The sequence below is a fragment of the Anolis sagrei genome, chromosome 3 (genome assembly GCF_037176765.1).
Source record: "Anolis sagrei isolate rAnoSag1 chromosome 3, rAnoSag1.mat, whole genome shotgun sequence".
Classification (NCBI taxonomy): Eukaryota; Metazoa; Chordata; class Lepidosauria; order Squamata; family Dactyloidae; genus Anolis; species Anolis sagrei.
Genome location: NC_090023.1, coordinates 214,012,285 through 214,036,937, shown reverse-complemented (window position 1 = coordinate 214,036,937; position 24,653 = coordinate 214,012,285). Strand labels below are relative to the sequence as shown.

Genomic DNA, 24,653 nt, shown 5'->3' with positions numbered 1-24,653 from the left:
AGGATGACTGAAAGAAGTAGGCACACACCATCTATATCAGGCATGGGCAAACTTTGGCCCTCCAGGTGTTTTGGACTTCAACTCCCACAATTCCTAACAGCCTACCGGCTGTTAGGAATTGTGGGAGTTGAAGTCCAAAACACCTGGAGGGCCAAAGTTTGCCCATGCTCAGGCATGGTCTATATGATCAGATACAAGTGACTCCAAGCAAAAGAGGCTTCTTAAATATTTTACATTTAAAAAAAGACATTGGTTCATATGAAATGTTCATATGGTGAACTATGAGTACAATGCAAAATTCAACATCATTTCTCACTTTACACAAGAAAACAATATTGTGGCTTTCTACCTTCAAATCAACTCCAACCTATGGCAATCCTATTGTGGGATTTTCTTGGCATCTTGGCATTGTATTTAGAGGAGGTTTGCTATTGCTTTCCTCTGAAGAGGAGGGAATCTGAGTTGCCCATGGCTGAGTCTAATGGAAACCAGTCTAATGGAGTTCCTGTCCAACAGTGCAACCATTATATCACACTGGCTCTCTAGAGAAACAATACACTTCATCAAAGTAGGGAAGTAGGGAAGACTTTGCATGAGTTGTGCATCTGCTCAGTTTGATTAGAACATTATGATCCTTGATCTCCTTTCTTTTGGTGGGATAGTGCTTTAACTAGAGGTCCTTATCAGAAAAAAGTAACTGATAATCCCCTTTAACCGAAGACTTTCAGGGTAGGCACAAGGCTAAAATGTCAATTACAGCTCCAGTAATATAGTTAGTCATAGTTCTTTTTGTGGAATCTCAATGAAGTAAAATAAGAGTGTATTGGGATACCTGGGTGACATGGTGAATGGATGCTTTATTTGAACAGAATCTCAAATCTTCAGTTGTAGAGAAACTACCCACGATAATTTGAGCAGGTGTTCTGTATTTATCAAAAGTCTAAATATCATGAAACCAGCCATAGAGAAATTACTGATGTGTTAAGTGACGATGCTACTAGTTTGATCTGATTTTGTAATTTTTGGGATGTGGCCTGCTTTCTCTAATAGTGTACTTATAATACTGCCTTTTAAACACCCTACTTAAAGACCTTATCTTATGGAGGTCCAAAAGCGGAGGAAACTGTGTGGCAGTGCCCAGCTTTGTCCCCTTACAGTGGTTGGATGCGGGCTGCCATCCCACACTGTTTCCCCAGCATCCTCCCGTGCTGTTCCCAGCTTCTTCAATGAGGGGATTCTCATCCCTCTTAGTGCACTGCTGGCACACTACTGGGATGGAGCCCAATGGAGTCCCACCAGAAGTAGCCCTGCATCATGAGTTCCGGGCAGACTCTGTTCCAGTAGCGTGCTGGAAGCGTGCTAGGACAGGGGAAAAACCCATCCGATGAGGTCGTACATCCGCTTTTCTCTATTCTAAGCACATTTTCTTACTCCAAATCATTTTTATCTAAGCATGTGATAAAATAAATGCATTTTATATAAAAGAAAGATCAATGTTTGCTAAATATAGTTCGGAATCTCTTGCTGATTCACAGTGCCCTCTAGTGTCATTGAGATACTGGTTTGCACCTGGAATGTTTTTGAAAGTACAAGTTTCATTTTGCTACCAATGATATTTGTCTGTTAACATATACAGTTGTTCCTCCACTATCCAGAGCTTGGAAATATTTTTCAAAATATCCAAAGAGCAAACCCTGACTTTGCCATTTTATATAAAGGACACCACTTTACAAGGTGCCATTATATCACCAATGCTTTTTAATATTTACATGAAGCTGCTGGGAAAAATCATCTGTAAACTCAGGGCAGGGTGCTATAAGTATGCTGATGACAACCAAATATATTTCTCCATTCCTTCAAAACAGCCTCAGCTAAGGATAGCTTGTCTCCCTTGAACAAATGCCTGGAAGAGGTAATGGGATGGATGCAGATAAACAAATTGAAACTGAATCCAGACCAAACAGAGTTGCTTGCCATCAAAGTCCTAATTTGGGGATGGAGATATGTCAACAAGTCCTGTATGGGGTTACACCCCACTTGAAAGACTGTGTTCAGAGCTTGAGTGCTCCTGGATCTATCTCTCGAAATGTCAGCCCAGGTAGATGTTACAGTCAGGAGTGCTTATTATTAGCTTTGGTAAAGCACAAGATGTTGGTTCTGATATTTGTGGGTCCAGATTACCTACAGGATTTCCTTCTGCCATACAATCTGCCCTGAACACTTAGGTCCTCGGGGGGGGGGGGGGGGGGAGCTACTCCAGTCTGACAGAACTCAGTTGTGGATTGACCTGCTAAATGAATTGTCAGCATTTTAAAAACATCTAAAGACCCATCTTTTCCGGCAGTCCTACCCAGACAGTTTTAATTGTGGATTTTAAACTTGAGTCTTATGTTTAATCTTTGTTCTGTGCATTTTAATATATCTTTTGTAAAAATATGATTTAATATGTGTATTTTGTAGAATGCTTATAAATGGTTGTGTGTGTTTTAGAGATGTTGTAACCTGTAATGAAACTTGAGCATCCATGGGTTTTGATATCCATGGTTGGTTCGAGAGCTAAAATACAGTGGATACCAAGGATCCTGTATTAATATTTCTGATTTAGTATCTTACAATCATAGAATCATAGAGCTGGAAAACACCATATGGGTCATCTAGTCCAACCTCCTGTCATGCAGGAAAAGCACCATCCCTGACAGCCTCAGTTTAAAGGCCCCCAAAGAAAGAGCTTCCACTACACTCTGAGGCAGAGAGTTCCACTGCTGAACTGCTCTTACAGTTAAGAAGTTCTCGCTAATGTTCATGTGGCATCTCCTTTCTTGTAATTTAAACCCATTGCTCTGAGTTCTAGTTTCCAGGGCAGCAGAAAACAAGCCTGCTCCCTCTTCCTTATAATGTCCTTTCATATTAAATACATGGCTATCATGTATTCTCTTAGGAAAAAAACATCTTTACACTCATTAAGGACTTAGCAGGTGCTCCTTGTATGAAATTTGACATCACCTCCTGCTGAGAAAAAAACGCACAATTCTTTGAAGTTTAACAGAGAAGAAACCTCTGACCAAAAGCAACAAGGAGTCTATGAACAGTGCCATAGAAGAAACGCCCATCTGTTTTTTGTTATCCTGGTTATACACAAAAGCCACTGAATTGACGATGTCATCCTCACCTGGACCACTCCTTTCCTCCCAAACCAACAAAGGTGCGCAACACTATGTTAATTGCTTCTGCATGAAGCTAGCAACCTTAACTCTGTTCTGCCCCACAGAAAAGTCAAACACACTTCTGGACAAGTATTTTGGATGCTATGTTTATAACAGTTGAATACTTAAAGGAGTTTGATGGCAGGTTCAGACAAGGTCTTTCTCTAATGAGAGATGACTTGTTTGTTTGCATCCAACTCATCCTTAGACTTTGCTATAATAGGTGACATACTCTCTCCTAGGCAGGTGCGGACGTGTGATTTCTCCAGTCCAACAATTCCCATTCTGGACCACCTCTTGGTTGAGGCACAAAGGGGGTTTACACTTGTGCCAGTTCTTCAGAAGTCTGTTCATAGTCCCTTGATCCATGATACCCCGCAATTTTTCCTTCTCGTCTTCAGCTTCTGAAGGTGTCTTCTCAGGAATGTGTGTATGGCCCATGATCAGGTCCTTGTTCATGCCCTCAAAGAACTGCTGGATACAAACCTTGGCAAAACTTTTAGCATGCTCTGTGCAGGTCTCATCAAAGAGCTTGCGCTCAATGTCGATATAGTGGGACCAATACTTGCTCTTCAGGAAGGCTGCTTGGGTAAAGCAGGGACGTAAGGATCGGACAAGGAATGCCAACAAGGTCATCAGCAACACGAAAGACCAGCCCATTGCCTGCATGAGAAAACCAAAGCAGTCATAATGTATCACACTGGTGCTCTGAGGTTCATGTGTATGTGTGCATAGAGAGGAATCTGCTAGTTTTAAACTTCATGGCTTTCAGGTCACAGTACTAGATTATTCTCATTATTAACCTGTCCACATCCTGAAATGAAAGTCTGTCCACATCCTGAAAAGAAGAAGTATGTTCTCCAAGAACGGATCAGAGGATGGTAATAAGGGACCATTTTGTTTTGGTTATGCCCTCTGCCTATGGAATTCTGTGCTCAATGAAACAAGCCTGATCCTGGTGTCACAACATTTTCCACAATAGATTAATATTTTATCATCTTCCAGGCATTTGATAGCAAGCAGTTGGGAGAGTTGGCTTTTTTCAGTTTGTAAAAGAATAACAGGATAGTTGCATAATGTTGCAATGTGGTGATTTGAGCATTGGACTATGATTTTGGAACCAAGGTTCCAATCCCCACTTGGCTGTGGAAGCCTACAAAGCAAGTCATATTTTTTTCAGGTGCTGAAGAAGGCAAAGGCAGCCCTCAACCCAAACAAATCTGGTCAAGAAATCCCCATCTTAGGGTCATGATAAATCAGAAATATTTAAAGAATGTGTGGCTTCAATATTACTCAGAAGTCATAAGTTATTTTGGAATGTTTTAAAAATGATTTATTACCTGCAGTACTAAACACATGGGGAACCCCCCCCCCCCCAATTAATACATTGAGGTAGAATGCATTTGTTTAAATTTACATTTATGCCAATTAATGCATTTTTTATCATGTCAGAAGCGACTTGAGAAACTGAAAGTTGTTTCTGGTCTGAGAGAATTGGCTATATGTCTAGGAGACACCCAGATGTGTTACCATCCTGTGGGAGGCTTCTCTCATATCCTGGCATGGGTAGATGGCGGTGACAGACAGGAACTCACCCCATCTTGTGGATTCAAACTGCCGACCTTCAGGTCAGCAGTTCAGCCTGTACAAGGGTTTAACCCATTTCGCCACCGCGCAATTCTTCATTGTTGCAAAAGCCAAGTAACACAGAGCATGAGAAAGATTGAAATCCATAGTGCCAGGCAATGCCAATAGAAACAGAATGGTGGCAGCACTGGATTGAGGAGAACACAAGTGATCAAATCAGATTTTTAAAAGTGACTTTCAAATAGTTCTCAGCTAAAAAACACACAGTGAATTTGCATTCTATATGAGAGGCAGAGAACACAGAAAACAACAGGAAGGAACTGTTTTGACCTACCTGTCTAATTTAGGTTGGGGTCACTTAGTCTATTTGACTTCATTTGTATAGCAAATGAATACGGCAGGGTCATTTTGAAACAGGTGTACTTTAATCTTAGGAGTTGCAAGAAAAGTTTAATCACAAGAGTTCATTCTTTCTTTCATATTTCTTTTAGAATTTTATGATTGTTGAAAACAACACAAGTAATCATGATTACAATAAGGAATTAAGCATTGCATTTTGCTTAATGCAGAACTAATGTATAGAAAGTCTCTAACTGTATAGCCACTTAAACTCTGGCTAGAGTGATTACACATGCACTGGGATTAAAGGGAGCAATAAACAGTCCCTGCAGCATAAGAATGAGGATATGCGTATAGTTACACCATTAAAATTTGTATGAAACAGAATCTCTAAAAGATGAGGACAAGAGCTGTACTTTTGTGTTACTTTGATAGGAATATTTGGAGTGCTTGCAGTGTATAAAAAATTCTTACAACAAATATGAGCTTGGCTGAGACGTCTTTTCCACCTCTCTTCCATTATCTAGAATTAAGTACAGTTCAACCCCTGTACCAATGGGGATTTTGTGTGCGTATACACAAAATTATGGATAAGATTGAATCCTCTTGGCATGAAGAACTTTGGCTCCAAAAATATGGAGTCATACTGAATGACCTAGAAATGGGGTTGTTGTAGGTTTTTTCGGGCTATATACAAGTCCTGCATCTATGGCAAGCATCCTCAGAGGTAGTGAGGTGAGATAGTGAGGATGCTTGTCATAGATGCAGGTGAAATGTCAGGAGAGAATGCCTCTAGTACATGGCCATATAGCCCAAAAAAACCTACAACAACCCAGTGATTCCGGCCATGAAAGCCTTTGACAATACATTGACCTAGAAATTGCTTATGTGTCAGATGTGGATAAATGAAACTGGGGTTATTAATCCCAGAGATACAGAGGCCATACAACATGACAGCAGCTTCTTAGGAAAAACTACATTAAGCCTGCTCCTGAAAAAGTGTTTTTTTCTTACCTGGGAGATACAGCGTAGATACCTGGTTGCGACTTCTTTGGCTATAAGTTCTTGTCCATTGTAAATGTCTTTGCAGGGTATCCGAGCCAGAATTTTCCTTATCTCTTTCTCAGGCAGGAGCCTATAGCTGTCGTTTCCCAGCTTCTCTATGGGTACAGTAGTGCTGAAGGCACATATAAAGCATTCCCCATGCAACAGTGTGACTGAAATCCAAACAGCAGGGGCAATCATAGCCCTCTGTGCCATGGAGCAGAACATGTAACGCAAAACGGATGGATCCTTCTGTCGCTTCCCTATGGGCCTTCTCCATTCTTCAGCCAGCATGGAGACATTGTTATTCATCACAAAGCCCAGTAAAAACAACACTAGGGGTGGCACAACCAGGATACCCATCCCATAGGCTATGTTATAACCTGGTAGGCAAGGGCAGGTGAAATCAAAAGCCACATATATTTGGGCACTGGCAAGAGCCATAATGCCACATATGCCATTCATGAATGATTCCTGGTTGGACTGGAGGAATTGGAAGATCATTCGAAATTTATCCATCTTCTTTGTTGCTTTATGAGCACTCTCTGATAAGGAGAAAATCAGAGGTCTTGCCCCCTTTTTATTTCTTGTGGTGCAGCGTGCTAGTTAAAGAAAGTCCATTGTACCTTGATATTGTATATTTTTATATAATCTGGTTTAACAGCAGTGTCCCCATGGCTTAGAAACTGTATTTCCCTTCTCATCACCAAAAACAAATGGCTTGATTATCTTTACCTTATGACTGAATCTCTCCTCTTCTGTTGACCTGGATTGAAGTCTATTTCCTCTTCTGAAAAGCCAATTGGGTGCCATTGCCAGGTAGGTCTTGGTTTAATAAAAGTAATCCTTCTTCCTTCATAGATATAATTTCTTTCACCATCAATGCTCTTGATGCCATGTATTTGTGGAAGAAGAGTAATGAGAAATCCTTTAAAATCTCTGCAGGCACTCTTAATTTGTGACAAGGAAGAGATTCCACTATTTTCACTGAATGCCTTTGCAAATGCCACACGCTCCTCCCATGAAAAACAGGAGAAAGCTGGGCCCCACCTTTGTAGTTTTAGCTGGAAAGAAAGGAAAACACCTATGCAAAGATCAGTGTAGGTACAACCTGTTTAGAAGAAGATATCCTTAATAATAAAGACTTTGTGCTTCTCCAGTAATGCCCATTTTTTTTTGTTTGTTGGTGTTTTTTTTCTTAATTATCTGCCTGATATTCTGAGAAGGGCTGCATTATGTAAATGAGGAGATGAAGAACAATATCATGGCCAATGGTATGAAAAGCTTCTGAGAAGCCCAGTCCAGGACACACACTGTGCTGTCACACCCAGATCCTATAAAATTAAAATTAAGATGTGCTTCTCTCTTTGTCTGGGTGGTCTTTCTTTAGAAGCTTGAGATTCCCAGCAACTGAGGCTACTACAGGTTTTGAACACCAAAACAGAATATTTATTTCTCAAAGTCCTTGCAGACTTGGCACAACTTGTCAAAGTTACAAACAAAACAGTCAATTGGTGAAACCATAGAGATGATCTTTCTTTCTTTTTTCTTCAGTTACTGAGGTAACTCTTCCCCAAATGGTAAAAAATATCCTGGGAACCTTTCACCCTAACCCTGAGCTGCTATGGTTAGAACAAACAGGTTTCCCCCCATCTATAGCTAAAGGTTAGCTTTGGAGATGAAGTACTGCTCAATAATATTCAATAACTTTTCTATATCTCAATTGCTATCTATAACTCAATTACTATCTATATCTCAATTGCTATCTATCTCAATTAGCTTCTTTATCTATATAACTCAATCACTCAGTCGTACTAACAATGATTTTTTCAGAGCTACCTAGCTGACCAACAGCACATCTGAAGCTTTCTTTCTCTACTGAAGGAGGCAGGGGAGATTCCAAAATGGAGATCTCATCCCCTGGAAAAAGGGTGGTCCCTAGACCCAAAGAGATACTTTTCTAAACCAATAACTGCAGAGGGCCTGCAGTCTGGCTTTGCAGACTCTGATACTGTTTAACTTCCAGGGGGCTGCTGGGTCTGGAGCAGCCCTGGGGAAATGCAAAAGAACACTATCCCATGCAACTAAAAGGTAATGCAAACTATGCTCCTGGAAGACGGAATACACACCTATGTTGGTCATCCTACACAGCGGACCTAACCTGTGTCCGACCCATTGTCAAGCCTGAAATCAAGCATTATTGTTTTTTCCAATGAGTTATGTTGTCTTATGATATGCCCAAGGCAGCTTTAGTTTAGTCAATTCCCCTTTAGTGAGAATTTAGGCTTGATTTGTTCAAAGACTTATTCATTAATTATTAGTAGCCCATGGAATCTGCAGAAGTCTTCTATTGGAGTTCTATAGGCACAAAGTTCTATTTTTGGAGAGGGTACAAGGTTCTTACTGATCTCACACCCTTCATTCAAAATCTCCCCTTAGGTAGCTGTCCAATTCTGGGCACCGCAATTGAAGAGAGATATTGACAAGCTGGATTGTGTCCAGAGCAGGGCAACTAAAATGATCAAGGGTCTGGAGAACAAGCCCTATGAGAAGCAGCTTAAAGAACTGGGCATGTTTAGCCTGAAGAAGAGAAGGTTGAGAGGAGACATGATAGCCATGTAAAAGTATGTTAGAGGAAGTCATAGGGAAAAAGGAGCAAGCTTGTTTTCTGCTGCCCTGGAGACTAGGAAACGGAACAATGGCTTCAAACTACAAGAAAGGAGATTACACCTTAACATTATGAAGCACTTCCTGACTGTAAGAGCTGTTCAGCAGTGGAACTCTCTGCCCCTGAGTGTGGTGGAGGTTTCTTCTTTGGAGGCTTTTAAACAGGGGGTTGGACTGTATGATCCATGAGGTCACTTCCAACTCTATGATTCTAAGTGCCATGGGGCATTTCTATGGTTATTAAATTGCCCTGGGCGGAGGACCAATGGGGGAATGGGAAGTGAGACAACCAAGCAGTGAGGACTGCCTCCTGCCTTTGTTTCAGTTCTCTAATGAAGGAGGAAGAGGAATTAAAGTACAGAAATTGTCCTGGACAAAACCAGATAAGAGCTTGTGTCAAGTTAGAGGCAGTGTTCACTTTTACTCTTAGAGACAAAATAATCAATGGGTTGTTGTAGGTTTTTCAGGCTATATGGTCATTTTGCAAGAGCTGCAAGACCGAGAACAAGCCACAAGAGTAAAGACAAAGATCCACCCAGAGGAAAAGTGTTCTTGCCATACATCAAGGGAACCACTGACCGCATAGGGAAGCTGATGAGGAAACACAACCTACAAACTATCTACAGATCCACCAAGAAAATCCAAGAAATGCTATGTTCAGCAAAGGACAAGAGGGACCCTCTCACCTCAGCAGGACTCTACCGTATACCATACAGCTGTAGACAAGCATAGGGACCATCAAACACAGCATTGCCCAAACACAAATCAAGGAGCATGAAAGGCACTACAGACTAATCCAATCAGAAAAGTCAGGCATAGCAGACCACCTGATGAACCAACCTGGACATAGCATATTATTTGAGAAATTCTGGATCATTCTAACAACTACACAGTGCGGCTGGCGGGGACGAGAGACAGGGCCTTTTCTGTGGTGGCCCCCCGGCTGTGGAACGCCCTTCCTATGGAGGTAAGATCAGCCCCCTCGCTAATGGTGTTCCGAAGAAGATTAAAAACTTGGATGTTTGAACGGGCATTCGGTTAAACAGTGCAATGAATGTGATGATTACAGGAATGGAAATTTGGACGACGGATTGGATCACAACTCTAGTTATGAGATGCATTGTGTTGTCCATTGTTGTGTCAATATTGTATATTATGCTTTTATGGTTTTAAATTGTATATCGTTGATTGATTTTTTATCCTTGTTGTAAACCGCGTTGAGTTGCCTGTTGGGCTGAGAAACTGCGTTATACAAGTAAAGTAAAGTAAAGTAAATAAATAAATAAATAAATATACAGCGAAGCCATTAAAATCCACAAGCATGTAGACAATTTCAACAGAAAGGAAGAAACAATGAAAATGAAGAAATTCTGGCTACCAATATTTTAAAAACTTTAAAATTATAACAGTAAATAAAGAACAACACTCAAACACAGGGGAACGCCAGACAAGAAACAATCAGGGACAGCTAATCACCTCTTGACAAAGGATTCCTTCAGGCACTAACAAGCCCCACCTAAAAACTGTCAGGCCATCAAATGCTAGTCAAGGTGGCCTAGCTCCAACAGACAAGAGTTCTTTCTCCCACCCTGAACATTCCACAGATAAATAAATCCAATTTTCCTAGTTTCCAACAAACCTTACAACCTCGGAGGATACCTGCCATAGATGCAGATGAAACGTCAAGAGATAATGCTACTAGAACATGGCCATATAGCCTGAAAAATCTACAACAACCTAGTGATTCCTGCCATGAAACACTTTGACAATAGAAAGAACCAATGCCTGCCCAATTAAAGTGCATGGCATTCATAGTCAGGGAAATTGTTGTAGGAAGGATAAGAAAATTGTGCCAAATCTCTCTCATTTTAGAACTGAATGCGCCTGTACTGCCAAACCTCTTCAAGTGTCTTCTCAATGCCAGACACTGATACAGATTACTGGCATAGCACCCCAAAGCAGTTGCTCAACTCAGCTTCTTGATCCTTCTAATGGTAGGATTGGCTCCAAGAAGAAAAAAATTATCAAAATTCAGTGGCATTCCTAACAAAGCATTGAGGTTGAGACTATCAAAGTACTATTTCAGATTGAGTATCTCTTATCTAACATGTTTGGGACCAGTAATATTTTGAATTTGGGTCTCTCCCTTTGATTTTTGGAATATTAATAATTGCATATATATTCATGATGATATGGTTTTACTGATGTTTTCCTTCCTCTTTCATTTGTATCTTTCAGCTTTGTCAGGAAGGATTTAAAAATACCCTTTCATGGAAACCAGCATGCAAAGTAAATCTACAGTATATTAAATTATTCCAGCAGCAGCAGGCTACTTAGGAAAATAGCCAATTAGATTGAAGTTCAGGGTAAATATGGAAGATGACGGCATCTTTAATCTCTGCATTTTCCTCTCTTTTTGAGGGTGTCTGCCTAAAATTACATTAGAACAGCTCCTTGTTATATGAGAATTCATTCCAAATAAGCTTTCTCTAAAAAGCTGCAGTTAAAATTTAGAAATCCACAATGGAGAGAAAATACGGGTGTGATCCGGTTATCTTTATTTTCATGTATGAATTCAGAGCTGCCAAAGCACAGATGTAAAAAGGGATCAAAGGATAAATTGCCTCCTCTTAAACCTGATTAAAAAAATGTTTTGCTAACAATACATTCATTTGTATGATCATGCTGGTGTATGCTTGGAGTTGGATCCCAGGCACAAGCGGTTTGGAAGCATGACAAGTGTATTCTTGTCTGGCAGTGATAATAATGATATTAATTAATAATGCTACAGCCACAATGAGGACATTCTCTGCATAAAGGGGAAAAAAGAGGCAGCAAAAATCTATAATATTCAAATTCATCTGCCTTCACCATCAAGACTTCTTCATGTAATAATGTCCACATTTTATCCCCCCCCCCCACATGATAATTTGACCATCTTGCTCTATACTTCTGAGGTCTGGTTTATTTAGGACATTGGCAATGCAGAAAACCCTTCATTATATGGTGTGTACGCATTCCTATGCCCAGTCATAACTTGCTGCATTTTATATGTAAGCTGTGAGTGCTTGCATGCACTGTGAATCATCTGAGTGCTAAGTTCACATGTCAAGGAGCCAGTGTGTGGGTTAAGAGTACTAAATGCAACGAGATGCATGTAGAAAGCTTTCCCTGGGGCCCTGTATAGATGAGGTCTGAATACTTTGGTTAAACTGTTGAGGTGCTGAATTTGCTGATCAGAAAGTTGGCGGTTCGAATCCACAGGACAGGGTGAGCTCCTGTGCCATCACACCCAGACACTATGAAGTTAAAACTAAAATGTGCTTCTCTCTTTATCTGGGCGAACCGCGGGTGCCTTTCTTAGAAGCTCCAGATTCTCAGCAACTGAGGCCAGTCCAGAATTGAACATCAACAGAACATTTATTTTTCAAAGTCCTTGACAGACTTGGCACAGCTTGATGAAGTTACAAACACAAACAGTCAATTTAGGAAACCATATAGATGTTCTTTCTTTCCCTTTTCCTTCAGTTACCGAGTTAACTTTTCCCCAATGGTAGAAAAATTCTGGGATCTTTTACCCTAACCCTGAGCTGTTATCTTTCAGAAAGAGCAGGTCTTCCTCTATCTAAGCTCAAGATTAGTTTTGGAGATGAAGTAACGGAGCCTCTCCCAATGGCAAGGAAATCCTGAGATATTCCCTGCCCCAGTGCTGAGCTACTGTCCTTTAGAAAGAGCAGGTCTGTCTCTATCCCAAGGATGTAGCAGGGATAAGTCCATACGATATCTTGATCAGAGGCCAAGGTAACTAGTTTTCACGAACAAAGTAATTCATGATTACCTTACACAGCAGGAGAACACCTATTATTCTTAGATGGTTTGGGACCCGGTTACTTTCTCGACTGTATCTCTCTCCATGAACCAACCCGGGCCTTCCCATCTTCGGGGGTGGCCCTCCTTTCGCCCCTGCCAGTTTCACAAGCTTGTCTTGTGGGCGCAAGGGAGAGAGCTTTCTCCTCTGTGGAACTTAATACCCTGAGAGATTAGGAAAGCCCCTACCCTAGAAACCTTTAAAAAGAACCTTAAAACCTGGCTCTTCCACTGCGTCTTTGGTGAGTAGGTATACAACCTTACACTACTGCTCCCCTCAACATTTCTGTCACTGTAGTACATGTGTGTCCCCCCCCTCGTGGGAAAGCTTGGTTCCACAACCCCGTTTTTTATTATCTCCCCTTTGCAAATAACCTGCTTCTCCTTTTATCTCACCCGAGTTTTTTAACATTTTATTCTGCACGTGGCCCACCCACTGTCACTGTGATTGTGACTATTGTAATTTCATATTGCTAATGTATTCATATGTAATTATGTTTTTATGATGTTGTTGCTTGTTGCTTGGGTTTTGGCTTTATTTTGCTGTAATCTGTTGTTCGGGCTTGGCCTCATGTAAGCCACCCTGAGTCCCCGTTGGGGGAGATGGTGGCGGGGTATAAATAAAGTTTATTATTATATTTATTACATGCATACTGTCCCATGTATTTCTTTTTGTGTGGTCTATGATATTGCTGCCACTTCTTCTCCATAAGTTACTCCATATGGGTCTCCAGCTAATAAATTCTTCCTTCTGCTCCAGTGAATATTATTTGGGCAATCACATGGCTCTCCAGATGTAGATGGACTACAACTCCCATCATCCTGTGTCATGCCCCACAAACTCTGCCAGTATTTCAAGTTGGTCATCGTGATTAATCAGGCTCTCTATTCCTTTAAATTCCTTTATGTTGCTTTTTGGAACCAATGTTATAATTTAAAAAAAATCTGTTTATGAAATATTTCCCACATTCGAACTGTAATATACTCCCACAGGAACCTAGATCATCTGCAAGGTGAGACATCGCTAATTTTCATAAATACATGCATAAACACTAGTACAAAGAAAGAACAGATGAAGAAGGAAACAGAAGCACAGACAAATAAAGAAGGATATGTTATCACTTTATTTTTATTTTTGAAAAGAAAAGCAATGAAGTTATTATTAACACAAGAAGAAGTGTTTATATTACTCATACAGTATCACTTTCCCTTTTCACCCATGGGTCGAACAATTGTCTCTAGAAAGTCAGATATATCACTGTTGCCAAGAAGATCAGCGTTGGCTTACTTTCATTGTTCTGCACAAGAATCTGCTATGATCATTTAATATATGCTTAATTCTCTGAATTGGTTAAGGCTAGAAATGGAACAAAAGAGAGATTCACATGCGACTAGTTTTTATATCTTGATACTAGGACACTAGATTCCCCCCCAATGATTATTACATAGAATCCGACAGCAATATGATTCCACTTCAACTACCATATCTCCTTCCTATGGAATCCTGTGATCTGTAGAATAAGATTTATGATTTTTAGCCAGGGAGCCCTAGCGCTTTAGCAAACTACAAATCCTACAATGCCATAGGATATAGTCATTAAAGGGAAATAGTAATGATATATGTTTCCATGGTCCATCATTCATCAGTGATGTGTTATAATGAGCCAAGTCCCAACTAAGGTAAAGGTAAAGGTTTCCCCTGACATTAAGTCTACTTGTGTCCGACTCTGGGAGGTGGCGCTCATCTCCATTTCTAAGCTGAAGAGCCAGCATTGTCAGTAGATGCCTCCAAGGTCATGTGGCCAGCATGACTGCATGGAGCTTGGTTATCTTCCTGCAGAAGCAGTCCCTATTGATCTACTCACATTTGCATGTTTCCGAACTGCTAGGTTGGCGGAAGCTGGGGCTAACAGCAGGAGCTCACCCCGCTCCCTGGATTTGAACCACCAACCTTTCAGTCAGCAAGTTCAGCAGCTTAGCAGTTTAACCTGCTGCGCCACCAGGGGGCCCAGGTCCCAACTAGAGTACAAGGATTGAATCAATTAGTGAACGGAAAGTAAATCACTTAAACCTCTTTGATTCAGTGGACCTTCTCTAATTGGGAACAATTGGTGGATTCAGGCCATGACTCAATCTGTTTTTGATACTTTTGTCTGAATGCTCTCTCTCCTTTCGGAAGTTGCCAGTCTCTTTTTCTTCTCAGCCCATCTATCCTGCATCTTTAAGAGCAGCTTGACATACGTTTCATGAGGTGAACTGCTACCATGACTACTTCAGTGACAATTCAGTTAGGGTGACCTACTTTTTCGCCATTATAATAATTGCTTTGTAACGTGTGGCTTCTGTTCAATTTATGGTCAGGATATTGTGTTTCTGTTATGGCCTGTGGCCCATGTGGAAATGGAGCTGAACTGAGAATGGTGATGGGCACATAACAATACTTTATCCCATGACTTGATAGGCTGCAGCTGCTGATACTTAAATGCCAAGTTACTGTTAAGGGCACGAAAGAAAGCAGGTCAATGTTATTGTTGAAGGCTTCCATGGCTGAAATCACAGGGTTGTTGTAGGTTTTTTGGGCTAAATAGCCATGTTCTAGAAGCATTCTCTCCTGATGTTTCGCCTGCATCTATGGCAGGCATCTTCAGAAGTTGTGAGGTGACCTCAGAGGTTGTGACCATAGATACAGGTGAAACGTCACGAGAGAATGCTTCCAGAACATGGCCATATAGCCCAAAAAACCTACAACAATCCAGGTCATTTTTTCCACTGGCTACTTGAAAAACATATAGGTAGAGAAATGAAATATATCAGCACTCCCAAGTTTGCTGCATTCCATAAGTTTTTGAACTACAATTTCTAACTATAGGTTAGGGTGGCTTGGCCTGATAGAAGTGCCTGGAGGACACCACACTGAAAAAGGTTGTGATTGGGGCTGACAGAACCTAGGGGTGAGAAAAGCATTATATAAATCATGTAAATAAATAATAAATAAATGTGAATAGAGTCCTTAATATTTGGCTACAAGAAAAAATTGCTATCCTCTTATTGTCATGCAAGCTATTCCTGCTGAGAATCTCTCTTCCACACATCTATTCAGAATGGGGCTGCACTATTTTCTTTGACACCTGGCCACTCTACATGTGATATGGGATTTATCCAAACATGAGACAATTTCTGCAAATGGTTTCCTTTTAAACATCTGTTTGCTTTGTAACAGTGTTCCACTGGTTGATCATACTGCCTCCCAAAGGTAGGGGTGTCCTTTCTGTACCTATAAATTGACGTTGTGTTGCTCGGTTCAGGTCCAGTGGAGGTTTGCTGTAGTACCATGACCGAAGAACCTTGTTCATTTGCTCCTCACTGGTGATCCCCCTCAAATGATCTTCTTCCCCTTCTTTGCCCTCTTTGTCTTCTGTGCAGGCATTGAACCGCCTTAATCTGATTTGTTTCTGCATGCTCTCAAAGAAATGGAGGATGCACTTGTGTGCAAAGTCCCGGGCATGTTCACAGCAGGATTCATCAAATATCTTTTGTTCCATATCAATGTAACTGCTCCAGTAGCGAGTCTGGAAGAAGGCAGCTTGATCAAAGCAGGGCCTCAGAGAACGGGCCAGGAAGGCTATCACAATTAGAGTCAACAGTATACTCCATCCCAAAGCCTGAAGGGTAACAGCAAGTAACATGTGAATTATACAGCAAGCAGACACAAGGAAGAAAAATAAATATAGTAGGATATGAATATTGGCTTTTCAGGTCAATGCTACTCAGGGCAGTTCCAGACAGGACTTTAATTCGCACCCAATTGAGTTTTAAAAACCAGTTTGGGCCCAGATTAGAGTCCACACATGCTCCAGAAAGCTCGTGTTTTTCTGGGGGGAGATGTCCGGATGTCCTGCTGGACCTTCTGGCAGGGCACCAACAATCTCCCTCCCTCCCTACAGAAAAGCCTTAAAAAGTAAAGATTACTTACCCAGCTGGCATTTCCCTGCTGCTCACCCTTTCCTGGCATGTAGAAATGATGCACCAGGAGAAGGGGGGGAGGGCAGGAGAAAATTTCCTCCTGTTCCCCCTTCTTCTGGCACGTCACTTCTATGTGCCAGGAGAGGTCGGTAGCAGGGAAAGGCCAACCAGGTCCGTCTAGAATCTCTCCTTGCGGAAAAGACCCTTTTGGGTCCCAGCTGGTGCCCTTGGGCTTTGCTGCCTCTCGCTTTGTCTTCTGTGAGGAGGGAGCCAAGTTCTACTGGTAGCCTTCAGCCTTCAGCCAGGCTGTCTCATTGCCAAGTAGCATAGGAAATACAAAGTTTCTTCTCTTCTTCTCTTCCAGGAGATAGGGTTCTTATTTCTGCTTTCCAGTTGTGGAGTATGGAGCAAACAGTTCTTAGCAATTCATTTTACTGCAAATAGTTCTCTCCCCCCCCCCCCCCGAGGAGCTCAGAGGGTGACCTCCTTAGCCAGCCATGTCCAAACTCCGCCCCCTAATTTATTTACTTTTTAAGGCTTTTTCGTGGGTGAGGAGGGTGTTCTAGGATATTCCAGGTGGAATCAGTTCAGAAACCAGAGAGGGCTGTCTGGACTGTGCCCTCAGAAGTCCAGGATTCTGAGGGGGCAGTCCAGACACTGACCATACTTGATTAGACCTGAGTCTTCCAGGAAAACTGGGGTCTAATCCAGTATCAAATTAATTCACCACAAAGCAGGGTTTTCTTGCCTTGTGGCGAATTAATGCATTTTTTTGTGAGGACTTGTTGGACTCACCAGAGCCATGTTGGATACAGATCATGATAGTGTAATCCAACACCTTCAGGAGTTGCTGATGTCCCTTCTACATTGTCATATAAAATCCAGATTATCTGCTTTGAACTGGATTATATGGCAGTGTAGACATATAATCCAGTTCAAAGCCAATAATGTGAATTATCTGCTTTGATAATCAGGATTATATGTCAGTGTACAAGGGGTCTGGGATTGTGGAAAGCAGATCCATAGAGTAAGGTCAAATACATATGTTTGCTTACCTGTGACCAGCATCTGATGTATCTTGATATTGCCTTGCGGGAAGTGTTGTTCCTCCAGAGTGCATCATCTTTGCATGGGACTTTTGAGAGCAAGCGTTGTATCTCATCGTAAGAGGTGATGTTTGTAGCAAAATCTGGAAATTTATCAGGGTCAGTGGAAATGCTGAAAGCACAGACAAAACATTTTCCATCGAGGAGGGTGACTGTGATCCAGACAACGGGTGCAATCATGGCCCGTTGTAAGACAGAAGAACACATGTACCTGTTGTTGGACAGAAAAGCAGAAATGAAGCTCATATACCTCAAGACTGGAAGTTTCATTTAAATCGCAGAACTTTATTGGCATGAGAAACAAGTGATAAAGAAGTAAAAGAGTCATTACAATTATTACTGGTGGGGCAGCCAGTTAATTCTGTTATAGCAAAAGCAATAAAGAGTCTTTATAAAGAGTGGCACTTAAAAACAGCACATTAAGGTATATGTTTTTGTGGTCCAGAGTTTACAACATCTGGTTCCTCCTGTTGTGTGATGTAATTAAATCTCTAGATACCATTCTTTTACAAAGTATCTTCGCAGGAACCTCAAAAAAATCTATTGAATTTAAAGTCTGCAAGGAGGGGCTACAAAGAATATATGAAGAAGGATGGTTTGGGGGGAAATGGCATAAGAAGTCTGATTCTACAGAGGGGAGAAACAATCAGGGAGTTTAAGAAAAATCCCATCAAGAGCAGTTTAGCATGCCTGGCACATGATTTCTTTTTGAAAAAATTAACATTTGAGCAATGTTAGGTAGAAAAGCAGTGAGGCAAAACATTTTCCTCAGAAATGTGAGAGAAATTAGGATGATCTTGCCAAGGACTAAGCATTCAAGAACTCACTGCGTTCGCATTTTAAGGAAAACAGCGTTTGGCTCTAGGCAAAAGATTTACCATCTGTGCAGCTCTCACTTAAAAACCAGGTGCCAAAATGAGTAGAAAAGGACCAGAGAAATTATATTGATTCCATGCAACCGACTTCAAAAAGCAAAAATGGGATCCTTAAAATGCCAATAGTTAGGTATATTTGTTGTTGTTGTCATAATAATAATAATAATAATTATTATTATTATTATTATTATTATTATTATTATATACAGTAAGATATAAAACAGAACCCCTGGTAGTGCAGTGAGTTAAACTGCTGAGCTGCCAAGATTGCTGATTGAAAGGTTGGCAGTTCTAGTCCGTGGGACAGGGTGAGTTCCCGTTGCTAGCCCCAGCTTCTGCCAACCTAGCAGTTAAAAAACATGCAAATGTGAATAGCTCAATAGGTACTGCTCCGGCGGGAAGGTAACTGCGCTCCATGCAGTCATGCCGGCCACATGATCTTGAAGGTGTCTACGGACAACACCGACTCCTCGGCTTAAAAATGGAGATGGACACCACCCCCAGAGTCGGACTCGACTAGACTTAATGTCAAGGGGAAACAATTACCTTCACTATATTACTTTCCTCTGACAATGCTATGACCATAATAATTTATTCATTAATTGACTGTTTTTAAACTGCAGAGTTGTTTGTTTGATTATATATTAGAAATAAATGAATATATTTCACAGTGTTATGATGACATCAAGCAAGATGAAGACTTGAAATCTGAAGTTTATTGTAGCCATACACAAGTACTGTATGCAAAAAATGCAAAACACTAAAGCATACAAAAATATAAAATACAGAAAAGTATAAATACAATACAAAGTAAGACTATTAGAACACTCAAACCTTTAAAAATGGGGGAATTGTTTTGTCAGCCAACTAGGGCAGGTAATGGCAGCTGTATAGAAACCAGCCAAGGGATTTTGCTCTGATCTAAATAAATCTGCTTGCAATATTAATTAAAACTTCTATGCAAATTTTAAACACAGATATTGAACTGAATGAACATGGGAGATAAAGGAGTACTCCATAATTAAACTAATTCCATTAATTGAGACAGGAGGAGGAAAAGTGACTGTTTAGGGGCCCTTCACACAGCCATATAACCCAGAATATCAAGGCAGAAAATCCCACAATATCTGCTTTGAACTGGGTTATCCGAGTCCACACTGCCATATATTCCAGTTCAAAGCAGATAATGTGGGATTTTATTCAGATGTGTGGAAGGGGTCTGTGTTATCCAAGGGCCCTTCCACACAGCCCTATATCCCAGAATATCAAGGCAGAAAATCCCACAATATCTGCTTTGAACAAGATTATCTGAGTCCACACTCAGATAATATGGGATTTTCTGCCTTGATATTCTGGGATATAGGGCTGTGTGGAAGGACTCTAGGTTATAGTTTCCAGAATTCCTTGTGATTGCAGGATTATGGATATTTAAACCATAACTTGACTTTTCCAAAGATGTCCTTGAAAATCATTTAGACTAGAACTGAAATTCTCCCACCTGATAATAGCCATATTCTTCTTCCTGTCACCAGTTGGTCTTTTCCATTCTTCAAGCATCACCATAAACTGCCTGTTGACAATAAGACCACAGAGAAAGAGTGCCACCGGAGGGATGAACATGATTCCCAAGCCATAGGCCATATTATATTTAGCAAGGCAAGGGCAGTTGAACTCAAAGGAGGTGTAAATCTTTACACTTGCCAGTGCGAGCAGCCCACAGATCCCATTTGTTACTGACTCTGAATTGGTCTGGAAGTACTGGAAAATCATTCGAAATCGATCCATGGTGCTGCGATGACGACCAAGGGCCTGTTCTCTGAGGAACCGTTAGGATAGTTTCAGAAAGATGAAGCACTTGCTGTTCTGGTGTTGGCAGTCTCTGCTAAGCCCTCTGTTTAGCCAAGGTGTAGAAGGTCTGTTTCATTCAAAGCTAGAAAGATGACAGACTGCAAGAGCAAACAGTACAGCACTCAATTTTGCGCAGATGGCCTTTTCAGTTTGCCTGTGTCCCGCTCACATTAGCATCATTGGATCCTTTGTGTGCCTTTCTTGGCTACGTACCTAGAGTTCTCTCTATTCAATCTTCACGGGCACAGTTGTGTCTCTTATCCGCATCTTGTTAGATCAAGCTGAAATCTACAGCCTAGTCATCTCACTTTTCAAAGGGAATGAATAAAGCCCTCCTGCCATTATATTTGCTATATTAAAAACAAAAAACCCTAAATCACAGAACTCTTTTATATTCCAACCAGCTGCAGCCTGAATGCATGATGCAATGTTTACTCTGTAGTGGAGGGGTTAATAATTGATGCACAAAACGAAATGAGAGCTTTAAAAAAAACCCCAAATATTCAAAACCTGTTCCTCTTCTTCTGACAGTCCACTTGTATTGCTCAAAAAGGAAAAGCTAATCAAATCAGGTAGTTTGTTTATAAGTCTCCACCCTGTTACTCCTTGTTAGAAGCGTTAGCTTCCATTCATCATCTCTTAAATTCTTAAATACAGGGAACCAGAACATAAGGCTCCATGTCTTGATTGATATTATCATTGTTGACTGTATGGTCCCATTTGTAAGCTTCTCAATCTAATGCAAACAGGCTTGTGTGATGTAGTTGCTTGATAAAATTAGCTTAGTGGGATTAGTTGTGTTCACAAAGGATGAAAACCAGTCCCTGATGCTGAACAGAGAATGTGCCTTGCATGGGCCAAGCTGAATGATGATAAAGCATAGGGCAGTGTATTGCATACTAGCGTATGACACTTATAGACAGTCATTGTGTCCACAGATTCTTCATCCACAGATTCAACCATCCATGATTTCACAATGCCCCCTCCCCATGAAAATAATTTAAAAGGAAATCTTAATCTTGCCATTTTATATAAGGGGCACAATTTTACTATGCCGTGGTTTATAATGAGACTTGCGCATCCATGGATTTTGGTATCCATGGGGGTCTTGGAACTAAATCCTAGTGGATACCAAGGATCCACTATATGTAGTTTATGAAGAAACATGGGAACATACGGCAGTAGATCTGAAAAGACAGCAGTGGTCCATCTTTGGGAGGTGGGTTGGCAGACAAATGACCCCATATATGACCATATAAGATATAGGAATCTAGAAAAAGTGCATGTATGGGTTGGGTGTTAAATGGTTTAGAACTGTAGCCCTAGGCTTGAAACAAGCAAACTAGTACCCTTTAGATCAGGGGTGTCAAACTTGTGGCCCTCCAGATGTTTGGGCCTCCAACTCCTAGAAGATCTTGCCAGTATGGTATGGAATCCTGAGAAAGCCATAAGTTTGACACAGCCGCTTTAGATGTTTTGGACCACAGTTTGTGGAATCTGTGATACTGACTGGAACTTCTTGGAGTTGTAGTCCAAAACATCCAAAGAGTACCATGCTCTCTTTCCTTGATCATAGTCTCACTGTCATTAGTCCCCAAGTTCTTATGCAGAGTACTGCCCCACGCATTTGCCATGTACATGCAACACATATGTGTATATGGACAAAGGGGAGGCAAAGTTGATTGTATCTGCTAGCTGTTTCTGAAACCTATGGTCTGATTAAAACCTGTGGACATGTAAATATGTAATAACCTACATTTCATGTATACTACCTATATTTTGAAATATTTAGGCAAACATGCAGAAGTTAGGGATGATGTCATGCCCAGGAACCAGATACTTTTGTTTTTATTGCATATTTTATATGCTCTGTTTGCACTGTTGTAGCATTGTAAGCCACCCTGAGCCTCTTTTGGGAGATGGGGAAACTGTATTTGTATGGACATACATTTCTTGAATAGATAATTATCAAACTTTATCTCAGACTTTATACTTCTGAGTTTCAGTTCATTTTTCAACTGTGCCTCTTTTATAAAGAGTCGAAATGTATGCAGTAATGAAAAATTATAAAGAAAAATTAGGACAATTTATTAGCTTGACAATGGTAAAATAATACTATTGTACCTGCATCAGTTTGAGCCACAAGGAGGTGGTGTTTAGCTACCAATATTAAAACATGTATTGTCTTTACCATATACATACATATATTTGGCATTTATATCTTGACCTTTAATCAAAAAGGTTCTCAAGGGAGTTTATTTACTAGGACCAGTTTTCTTGCTTATCTTCTTCCCTGGTAAAGGAGGGAGAAGAGAGTCAAGCACAGCACTATCATAAAGTGTGCCCAGAAGCAGAGGAAAGATCTTTCTGGAGACGTTGGGGCTACTCTCAGTCTATCTCTCCTCACTTTTCCCCAGAGTATGTCGTTGTATTGTGGTTATTGTTGTTGCATGCCTTCAGGTTGATACCTACTTGCAGTGACCCTAAAGTGATCCAGCTACTGGGCTTCTGGGGGCTGAGAGTGTGTGACTTGCTCAAGGTGGTTTTTTTGTTGTTTATTCATTCAGTCGCTTCCTTGTGACCTCATGGACCAGCCCACACCAGAGCTCCCTGTTGGCCGTCACCACCCCCAGCTCCTTCAAAGTCAAGCCAGTCACTTCAAGGATAACATCCATCCATCTTGCCCCTGGTCGGACCCTCTTCCTTTTTCCTTCCATTTTCCCCAGCATCATTGTCTTCTCTAAGGTGGGTATCCATGACTGAATGGAGAGTTAAACCCTGGTCTCCAGAATCCCAATCCAATGCTCTCCTTCCCAGAGTACACAACAACAATCAGGAGATTCATTTGGATTCCCAGATCTCAGCGTTGGGTCTTATTCATCAGTTCTCAAGGCTGCAGGAAGGAACCTCAGGATAAGAGCACTGTCTTGGACATTGTACGGATATTCTTTTTTTGACTTGGGTTATTTTTATATGGGTGACACACTGTAACCAGCAACTGAGGTTGATGCTTAAAATACATTTTAATGTCATCACCAAGGACCGCTGCTATGATGTCATCCCTAGCTCTCAGGTTTTCACCCTGGAATCTTAGTCTGGGATGGTATTAACCTGGTATCTTTAGCCACAGGGGTTCTCATGGATGTGTTGTGGTGGCCTCACACACCACAACAAAAGGATTAGCCTTTACATCCAGCATCAGACTGCCGTTTCTTTCCTAATGGGTGAAGTTATATTTTGGCAGGTGATAAGCAACTGCAGAGACAGATCTGTCACTGAAGACCCTCCTGGCTGCTGTTGAACATTCAAGGCTGAAGATGTTGCACCAGGAGGTATATGGGATCACCACAAAAGTTTTATTCTATTTATTAAAAATTATATCCCTTCTTTCTCCCAACAGAAGTCCAACACTTTAAGCCAGTTTTGCATAATATTTGCATATGGTAATCATTGCATATAGATTCAAATTTAAAAATAATTGCTCTGCTTTGAATAGAAATTTGCCTCACCATAATAAAGAAGACAGAGACTGGTCTGTGTGATTATTCAGTTTTCTGACATTTAAGGAGCCTTCCTTCCTTCCTTCCTTGGAGCTTTTTATCTTTAAGATAAGATAAGCCACTGCTATTGAGGATGTGTCCATTATAGATAGCAGTTATTGATATCTTTGTCCTGCATGACTTTGCCTAATCCTTTTGCAAAGTATTCATATGGACCGCCATTTCTATGACCTGAGCGAATGAACCCTGAAGTTTTGACTATGCATTGCATTAAGAGTTATTCCATTTTATCTGAAAGGCACCAGGTTGTGGAAGACTGATATAGAAAGAATGATTTAAAGTAGCTAGAAATTCTTATGGAAGAGCAGAACTGTCAGATGGATTATTCAAATAGCAGCACCACTGGAAACTCATAACTCTCCCTACATGGTTTAGTGTTTGCATCTTAAGATCACAATTTGCTTGTCTTGCAGTGCACACAAACTGTCAAACTGGAATTGAGACTGACATTGCCTGTAAAGTTAATCTTCATAACTGGGGCAGACACAAATTCCTGGGAAGTGTGCAGGGATGTGTGTTTGCACCTGTTTTGTGCTTAGCATAGCAATTCCCTATATCCATGAGGCATGAGACACTTTTCTGGCTGAATAACCC

General features: G+C 40.9%; 2 protein-coding genes across 2 annotated transcripts; both read right to left on the bottom strand.

The window, feature by feature from the left end:
- Nucleotides 1-3,407: 3,407 nt before the first annotated feature.
- CALHM1 (calcium homeostasis modulator 1) lies at nt 3,408-6,692 on the bottom strand. Its single transcript, XM_060767012.2, has 2 exons — nt 6,144-6,692; nt 3,408-3,866 (listed from the first exon to the last, which is right to left on the bottom strand). The coding sequence occupies exons 1-2, from the start codon at nt 6,690-6,692 to the stop codon at nt 3,408-3,410; spliced, it is 1,008 nt and encodes a 335-aa protein (XP_060622995.2).
- Nucleotides 6,693-15,901: 9,209 nt separating this feature from the next.
- On the bottom strand, nt 15,902-20,478 carry CALHM3 (calcium homeostasis modulator 3). Its single transcript, XM_060767013.2, has 3 exons — nt 20,150-20,478; nt 17,726-17,987; nt 15,902-16,369 (listed from the first exon to the last, which is right to left on the bottom strand). The coding sequence occupies exons 1-3, from the start codon at nt 20,434-20,436 to the stop codon at nt 15,902-15,904; spliced, it is 1,017 nt and encodes a 338-aa protein (XP_060622996.2). The 5' UTR covers nt 20,437-20,478.
- Nucleotides 20,479-24,653: the final 4,175 nt, after the last annotated feature.

What these genes read in the sequence shown, in the direction of transcription:
- CALHM1 (XM_060767012.2), bottom strand. Translation starts at nt 6,692, where the DNA reads ATGGATAAATTTCGAATGATCTTCCAATTCCTCCAGTCCAACCAGGAA. An exon ending in ATCTACGCTGTATCTCCCAG is followed by an intron (nt 3,867 to 6,143) that starts GTAAGAAAAAAA and finishes TTTCTCATGCAG; the next exon opens with GCAATGGGCTGGTCTTTCGT.
- CALHM3 (XM_060767013.2), bottom strand. Translation starts at nt 20,436, where the DNA reads ATGGATCGATTTCGAATGATTTTCCAGTACTTCCAGACCAATTCAGAG. An exon ending in AAGAATATGGCTATTATCAG is followed by an intron (nt 17,988 to 20,149) that starts GTGGGAGAATTT and finishes GTCCAACAACAG; the next exon opens with GTACATGTGTTCTTCTGTCT. An exon ending in ACATCAGATGCTGGTCACAG is followed by an intron (nt 16,370 to 17,725) that starts GTAAGCAAACAT and finishes GTTACCCTTCAG; the next exon opens with GCTTTGGGATGGAGTATACT.